Source organism: Gekko japonicus, unplaced genomic scaffold (genome assembly GCF_001447785.1).
Source record: "Gekko japonicus isolate JY-2015 unplaced genomic scaffold, Gekko_japonicus_V1.1 scaffold2853, whole genome shotgun sequence".
NCBI lineage: Eukaryota > Metazoa > Chordata > Lepidosauria > Squamata > Gekkonidae > Gekko > Gekko japonicus.
In genome coordinates, this window is record NW_015171588.1 from 74182 (window position 1) to 82857 (window position 8676).

General features: G+C 48.7%; 1 protein-coding gene across 1 annotated transcript in view; it reads left to right on the forward strand.

The window, feature by feature from the left end:
• PPP1R1B (protein phosphatase 1 regulatory inhibitor subunit 1B) overlaps positions 1-8676 on the forward strand; it is an 82914-nt gene that overhangs the window by 71219 nt on the left and 3019 nt on the right. The window contains exon 7 of the mRNA XM_015419854.1: positions 5168-5239. Within this exon, the coding sequence (XP_015275340.1) occupies positions 5168-5239 (72 nt within the window). The remainder of the gene's footprint in view (positions 1-5167; positions 5240-8676) is intronic.

Consider the following 8676-nt stretch of genomic DNA (forward strand, 5'->3'; position numbering starts at 1 on the left):
AGGCTGGACAACCATCTTTCGGGTATGTTGTAGGGCTATCTTTCAGCTATGCTCCTGCAGACTGCAGGGGGTTGGACTAGATGACCTGAAAGGTCCCTTACAACTCGAACAATCTATGATTTTATGATAATAATAATAATAAATAATAATAATAGTATTAATAATTAACTGAGGCTGGAAGTGAGCCCCAGGGGAGCTTGAGACTGAACCACCCTCCTGTGAAATCACATCTAATTCTCCAGGGACTTCCCAAGCCAGGGTTGGAGGGTTAGGGGGTCTGTGCTAAGGTTGTCAACTCCAGGTTGGGAAATCCCTAGAGATCTGGGAGTGGAGCCTGGTGACGTGAGAGGGCAAAGCAAGGATGCGATGCCCCAGAGTCCACTCTCCAGAACTGCCCTTGGTTGGAATTGATCTCTCTCGTCTGAAGATCCGTTGTAATTCCAGGAGATCCCCAGGCTGGAGGCTGGCAACCCTAGCAAAATGCTCCAGATGGCTTGCGCAACCAAGGCATGCTTATGCAGAACTGGGGAAGGGAGAGAGAAGTGGGTTGCAGTTTCCGCGGCGGAGTCTGGAGTGTCGCGGTTGGTTTACGGCCTCTACGGTTAGAACGGACGCCCTTACGTGTGCGTACAGATGGCCGCAGGGCTTTGAATGATGGTTCAGTTTCTTAGGAGGGATTCAGCAGCACTGGAGTCCATACCTTGGCACTCCAAAGTATATTTCCCGGGGAGGAAGCCCTGTTGGATAGGCCTGAGGAAGATCCTGCGTGGGCCTGCTGAGGGAGGCTCTCACAGTTGTTGTACGCACCGCTTATGAAACACTTTGTACTCTGCCACTGACTAACAGTCAGTGTAACTTAGTAGGGGCACTTAACACTTCCATGGTGCATATGTTAAGTGCCTTTGATGATTCTAATCGCAGTAACTGAAATCAATCATGAACATATATTAAGATATTCACTTTGGTTCATTGCTTAAATGTATTCTGGGTAAAATACTAAATGCTGACAGGCAATCATAGAAGAAAAAGAAGAGAAGAGATTGGATTTATACCCCGCCCTTCACTACCCGAAGGAGTCTCAGAGCGGCTTACAAACGCCTTTCCCTTCCCCTCCCCACAACAGACACCCTGCCCCTCACGTGTGCGTACAGATGGCCGCAGGGCTTTGAATGATATATTCCGGAAGGGAACCGGTTCTCAAACGGTTCTGTCTGAAACGACAGACCAGAAACCGTTTGGGAACCGTTCCTCTTCCGGAATATATCACCTGTCTGAAAATCCTCGCATTCTGGGTAAAATACTAAATGCTGACAGGCAATCATACTGCTTGTGACCTTGCTTGTTCTTGCCAACTATAACTGTGCATATTCCTGATGTCATTTAGCCTACGTTAGATGAAGAACACACACCACTATGTACCCATATCGGCTACATTAGATACTTTTAGAATTTAAAACCCTGGAAGAAGAAGGCCCATTGCTCAACTGAAGGAGGTATATTTTTGCCTGAGAAAATCCAACCCACAGGTTGGAGCCCAATCAGAACGGTGTGACGGATATATGACAAGGTTTGATGGAACCAATAATTATGATTTATTTCTAACTGTCATCGGGGGTATAAAAGTTTATGTCTCCCATTGTAACCTTAGGGAAGAGCTGTGGGTACTCGAGGATTCAAAACCTTGTTGTGCCTGTATTTTCCCTCCTTTATTAATAAAGTCTTTTTAGCCTGGATTCTCCTCTACAAGACTGCCGAGTGCTTTCTCAAATTGGGCTGGGGAAGCACAACCCGTGACGGAGTTTCTCTCTTACACAGTCCTGGAAGCAGAAAGGAGAAATCCTTTAGGAGTGCCAACCTCCAGGTGGTCGAAGCCAAACATGAGAGGTCACGGGAGGAATGCCAAAAGCGACATCCGTGACGAAAATAACGAAGAGTCAATAAAGAGAAGTTGCCAAAACGTTTACTGTAGTAATTCTGTAGAAAATTCTCCTTCTATAATTCTTGGGTTCTGTTACTAGAGAGTCGGCATGGAGTGTTTCCTTCAAGAGTCGATAAGTGGTGATCGATAAGAACTGGGATTGCGACACGCTCAGAGAAAGCAAATATTGTGAAACGAATTGTTTTCGGTGGACGGTATTCGTTTGCGCGTGAGCGATTATGGAAGGATAATTTTCGACAGAATTACTACAGTAAACCTTTTTGCAACTTATCTTTATTGACTCTTCGTTATTTTTGTCATGGATGTCGTTTTTGGTATTCCTCAACCTCCAGGCTGTGGCTGGAGATCTCCTGGGATTACAACCAATGTTCCCTCTAAGCTGTGGAGTTTTGTGAGCAAAAATTCTACTTTGTGCGCTATCGGCATTACAGTTGTGAGGGAGTGATTTGGCTGCTGCATAAATTAGTTTGCTCTGGAGCAATGTTCCCTCTAAGCTGTGGAGTCTTGTGAGCAAAAATTCTGCTTGGTGACCTACTGGAATTAAAGTTGTGAGCGAGCGGTTTGGCTTCTGCATAACTCAGTTTGCTCTGGAGCCATCCCTTCCTGAGCTAAGGCAAAAATGCGTGAGCTGGAGGCTAAAAAACTATGAGCCAGCTCAAAATGGCCACTTGGGAAGGTGGAGTCTGTGGCATTCTACCCCACTGAGATCCCTCCCCTCCCCAAACCCCGCCCTCCTTAGGCTCCACCCCCCCAAATCTCCAGGTATTTCCCAACCCGGAGCTGGCAACCCTAGGCTGGATCCCTGGATTCCTTAAAACAGACAAGTCAGATGGAGCCGTCGCTGGTTTGGACCACGTCAGATTTCAGGCCAGCAGGGCCACCAGCTCTGGGCTGGGGACTCCCTGGAGATTTAGGGGGTGGAGCCTGAGGAGGGCGGGGTTTGTGAGAGGAGGGACCTCAGCAGCCTACCATAAAGTCCACCTTCCGAGGCAGCCCTTTTCCCCAGGTGAATTGACTTCTGTTCCTGGGAGATCAATTGTAATCTCAGGAGATCTCCAGCCGCCTCCTGGAGGTTGGCAACCCTACAGGCCAGTGACTGCACTGCACGCCATGAAGACCCAGAGCATCCCTGCTGTGCATGTCCTTTTCATGCAGAGATCTTACCTATCCGAAGTGGTACAGTCCTGCACCACATTATATTTATTTATTTATTTAAGGCATTTTTACCCCGCCCTTCCCGCAAGCGGGCTCAGGGCGGCTTACAGGGGCTATTATTGGGTAGCTTGACAGTCATGGCAGGCTGAAATGGCTCTGCTTCAGAGTCTCTCGCCACAGGTTACCTTGCACCGACACCCTCGGTACCCGTAAATGCAAACCTTGGAAATCACACAAGCCTGTTGGCATTCAGGCTGCCAGCCTGCTTTGGGGGGCTTTGGCATGGAGGGCGGGCTGTAAATCAAATAAATAACTAAAGAAGAAGCAGAGATTGGCTTTATACCCCTGCCCTTCACTACCCAAAGGAGTCTCAGAGCGGCTTACAAACTCCTTTCCCTTCCCCTCCCCACCACAGACACCCTGTGAGGTAGGCGGGGCTGAGAGAGCTCCGACACAAACTGCTCTTTTTCAAAGACAGCTTTTATCAGAACTGTGGCTTGCCCAAGGTCATCCAGCCAGGTGCAAGTGGAGGAGTGGGGAATCAAACCCAGATCTCCCAGATTAGAGTCCACGCACTTAACCACGACAGCAAAGGGCAACTAAAGTGATTAAGGGGGATGGAAGAAGAGAAGAGGAGATTGGATTTATCCCCCGCCCTTCACTACCCAAAGGAGTCTCAGAGCGGCTTACAAAATCCTTTCCCTTCCCCACAACAGACACCTGTGAGGCAGGTGGGGCTGAGAGAGCTCCGACAGATACTGCTCTTTTTCAAGAACAGCTGTGCCAGAACTACAGCTTGCCCAAGGTCATCCAGCCAGGTGCGAGTGGAGGAGTGGGGAATCAAACCCGGTTCTCCCAGATTAGAGTCTGCACACTTAACCACGACACCAAATAAACTGATCCGCCCGCCGGCCAGCAGTGGACACCCCACCCCCAAACAGACGTTGTCATCCGATGTCCCCGACATGATGACGTCACTTCCTGGTGATGTCATTGCACCGTGAACGTCGTGCAGCGATGCTCTGGCTTCTGGGCAAACTCTATGTCTTTGAAGGCAAAGACACCCATAGAGTTTTGCCCCAAAACCAGAGTGTCACTTGTGACGTTACCAATGTAATGATGTCACTTCCAGGTAATGTCATGGCATCAGGGATGTTGCACACAATGTCCTGCCAACCCCCGGAACGCCCCCCAAATCCCACCACCGTGATGGCGAAGGGACCTGGCTACCATAGTTGGTATGGCAGCGACGCACGCTGCCGCTGTTGGCGACCATGTCTATCAGGAAAATCACGCATGGACCCGTCGCATGCAGCTGGTGGGCTCCCGGTTTGTGGGATCATGACTGAAAAGGTCTACAGCCCTTTCCTCGCAAAAGATGGGTGCTACCAGAAAAAAAAGTTGAACTGCCAGAGGACCACAGAGTTTCTGAATTTTCATGCCTTCAGATTGCAACCTCTGTCCTGCGGCAGTTTGCCTCAACAGGAGGGTGCTCGGCCAATATGGCTGCGAACCTCTGGATACACAAATCCCCCTCATGTCTAACATGGACACACAATCTTTTAGTCCTCAGGAGAGAAACTAATGAGAGCCTTCAGACCAAGGAACGGAATGCACAAAATGACCCGGGGGGGGGGGGGGGGGGCTCTGCTTCTTCTGTTTCTCCCGTTACCGCCTCTTCCTCTTCCCAACACATTCACGCAGACGGCCAGTTTGGTTTAGTGGTTAAGTGTGCGGACTCTAATCTGGGAGAACCGGGTTTGATTCCCCACTCCTCCACTTGCAGCTGCTAGATGACCTTGGAAAAGCCATAGTTCTGTCAGAGCTGTTCTCTCAAGGGCAGTTTCTGTCAGAGCTCTCTCAGCCCCACCTACCTCACAGGGTGTCTGTTGTGGGGAGGGGAAGGGAAAGGAATTTGTAAGCTGCTCTGAGACTCCAAGTGAAGGGCGGGGTATAAATCCAATCTCTTCTTCTTCTTCTTCTTCTTCTTCTTTTGGGGTGAAAAAGCTTCCCTTCAATTTTCTTTCTTCTCCCCATTCTCTCCCCGATCTCCATCACCGTCTCCCTGGGAAGTCTTGGAAAATAAGCCCAAAGAATCAGAGCATCCCGTCTATCCAGCTCTCTCCAAATCGCAGAAACGGAAAGGTAAATGTGGGGCCCGGAGAGGGATTGGTGGAGATTAATTGCTCGGATCGGGGACGTACCCAAAAGGCGGCTTCTTCTCCTTCTCTCTTTTTTTGGAAAAAAAGGAGCTGGAACTCTCAATCTGTATACTGAAAACTCATGAACTTGAAAATATTTTAAAAAGAATTTTGTTGGTTCCAGGACTCTGTTCCGGCACTCCCCCCCCTTAAAAAAAAGCCCTGGGTACCCATTTTGTCTGGGTGGTAGAAATCGTTTTAAAGAGCACTGAAGGGCGTGTGTTTAAAGTGCCGCCCAGTCACAGCTGACATCCAGCGACCCAGCAAGGGGCTTTCAGGACAACTGAGAAGCAAGAGGAGGTTTGCCACCGCCTTCCTCTGCAGAGCCTTCCTTGGTGGCCTCCCTCCCAAGTAGTGGCCCCGCTTAGCTCTTGAGATCTGACGAGAAATGGCTGTTCCACGCCACCTTCTTTCCTGGACAGGGTTGGGGTATTTTTGCCATCAAGTTGTAACTGACTTATGGCAACCTGGTAGAGCTTTCAAGGCAAGAGATGTTCAGAGGCGGTTTGCCATGGCCTGCCTCTGTACAGTGACCCTGGTCTTCCTTGGAGGTCTGCCATCCAAATACTGACCTGAGCCGACCCTGCGTAGCTTCCGAGATCTGACAAGATGGGGCTTGCCTGGGCCATCCAGGTCAGGGTGCAGGTTAGTTCAGGGGTCGTTTCGTAGAAAAAGAGCTAGGGGAACTCATTAGCATAACTCATAAGCAAATGCCACACACCCTGACGTCACCGGAAGTGTGTCATAAGGCCACACCCCCTGCCATCACCGGAAGTGTGTCATAAGGCCACACCCACCACTCAGTTAGTCTTAGTCTTAAAGGTTAGTCTTAAAGGTGCTATTTGTTAGTCTTAAAGGTGCTATTTGAACTCTTGGACTATTTTGCAGCAACAGACTAACACAGCTACCTCGGGGAAGCTCCTGGATGGGGCTGGGAGTCCTTGCGGAGGCCACGTGGAGTGGCCTCGGCCAGGCAGAGGGGGAGGACGCCAACTTACCCTCCTGCTTCTTCCTCCTTCTGCAACAGAATGAGGCTGGAAGAAGGGGGCAGCCGGAAGAAGGGGCGGGGCTTCGTCGTGTGCCCCGCCCCCTGCACCTCACCCGGGGGAACTGCGATCCCCCGCGATCCCCCCCAAATCGACCTCTGGTTTTGATATGATAAAACCATAGTGTTTTGGGGAAATCCTAGAGCATTGCACTGTAGTGATGATGACACTTCTGGGTTTGCACCAGAAGTTCTGTGACAACTATCCCCCCCCCCCAGCAATTTCCCCGTCACCCTTCTGCTGAGTAGCACTGTTCATCTGGGCTGCAGGTCTATTGCTGTAGCAGGAAAGTAGTCCAAAACCAAACAAAGGTTAGTGGAAAGGAGGGCCAATATAAAAACTATTAATAAAAAGAGGTACATGTATTTATTAATATCAAATTAAAACATATATAGGGGCCCAATTACAACCAATATACATAAACCTTAATCATAACCAGGGCTAAAAAAATGACCTGACGCGTTTCGGCCGAATCGGCCTTCCTCAGAGGTCATACGAATGTGGCATCATATATCCACCCATTACATTTGATCCACTCTGGTCGAAAAGGATCTGCAGGTTTATAAAGCTCTGCAAAAGTCTCACAAAAGCTGTGAGCTGGGACACGTGTGCGTAGCACAGCGCCCCAAATCCAAAAAGCATCTGTGATCATCACCTTCAGTTCTCTGCAAAAACAAAAACAAAGCCTCGACTGTCTCCAGTTATTATTGCCATGGAAACGGAACGGTACAGGGAGGGCTGTGGATCTTCCCTGTGATTGCACCGCTTGGCGTAGCTCTTTACCTTGGTAGATGAATAGCAGAGGCCGATTATGCAAAACCAGTAAATATATGCAGGTTTTAATAGTTTGCTAACTTATACGGGTCACAGATTTCAGTTTTGGGAAGCAGAGTTGGATTTCTTCCATGCAACGCTTTCAAAACATGCATCTACATCCCTTTTGCTCGTCCTCCCCTCCAGACACCTGTACACACACACGCACAAACAAACAAAGCAAGTGGGCTCATAACTTTCATATCCTGCCATGGCAAATGTTGTCTAGAAACGGTACAGTGAGTGTGGGCATATGGAACATCTCTGCAGGAGTCGCACAGTCTGCCTCTAGAACCATTAGTCCATCGCCCATCAGATTCCTTAGCTTTGTGCAAAAAAACCCCTGCCAACAGTACTATAGATGACAAAACCACAAGCAGGGGCCTTGAAGAACACTTTGCGGACATTCCGTTGCATGCCAGCAGGTGGCGCTCTTGCTTTGTCAACCCGACTGCAGCCCATTTACAAATTATAGAATTGCTCCCCTGAGTGGACTCCATAAATGGCAAGAGCAGGGCTATTTTTGGGCAGGAACGCATAGGAACGGAGTTCCGGCTGGCTCCTGAGTTGGACACGCCCAGCAGGAACTCGTTAGCATAATAGGCCACACCCAAGAGCAGAAACTCATTAGGATTGGCTACATTAGGGGTGTGTGGCCTAACATGCAAAGAAGTTCCTGCTACAAAAAAAGCTCTGGGTTTTGACAACAAAGAAGGTAAACGGAATAAGAAGCAAAAGGTGGGTGTGGCTGGATTGACCACACTTCTGGTAACATGGGGGTGCGGCCTAATATGCTCATTAGCTGTGCTGTCAGGGATGTGGCCTAATATGCTAATGAGTTTCTGCTCTTGGGTGTGGCCAATCTTGTTTGTTTGCTCACTGGGATGTCACATTCCTTCTCAAAGGGATAGGAGCGTTTCTTTCCCATATCAAATCCTAATCCCAATATTTGCTTTCCAAATGAAAACTTTTGTGGACCTTTGCAGGCCTTTGCAAGTGATTGCTGCGCTACGTTTCACCGTTCCAGTGCTAGTTATTTGCTGCACCTGGTTGCTGCACCCGGTTCTCAACTACTACTTTAAAGGAGAACTTCTTTATTCAGTAATGTCATAAATAATGCCATAAAGAAATAAAATAAAATTGTCATCCAGAGATTCTGTTGTTATAGTGTTGAGAATCATGAATAATCCAGCTACAGTTGCAAGCAGCAAGCTTTAGAAGCTCCCAGACGCCGACATTAGCTTCTCACTTGTTAGTTAAACAATGTAGATAAGGAAGTAAACTTATCTGTACTTGGAAAACAGCCCAGACTTCTTTTGCAGTTCAGCTGACTCAATTCTAATACTTTAGCAGACCTTGAGAGAAAGTTCCTCCTGAAACCCAAAGGAAAGGTTGTGTTCTCTCCTCGGCAGGCAGGACCCGTCCTTGGGTGTGGCCTATTATGTTAATGAGTTCCTGCTGGGCTTTTTCTACAAAAAGAGCCCTGGCAAGAGCAAGGAGGGGACCTAAGTCTGGAGTATGA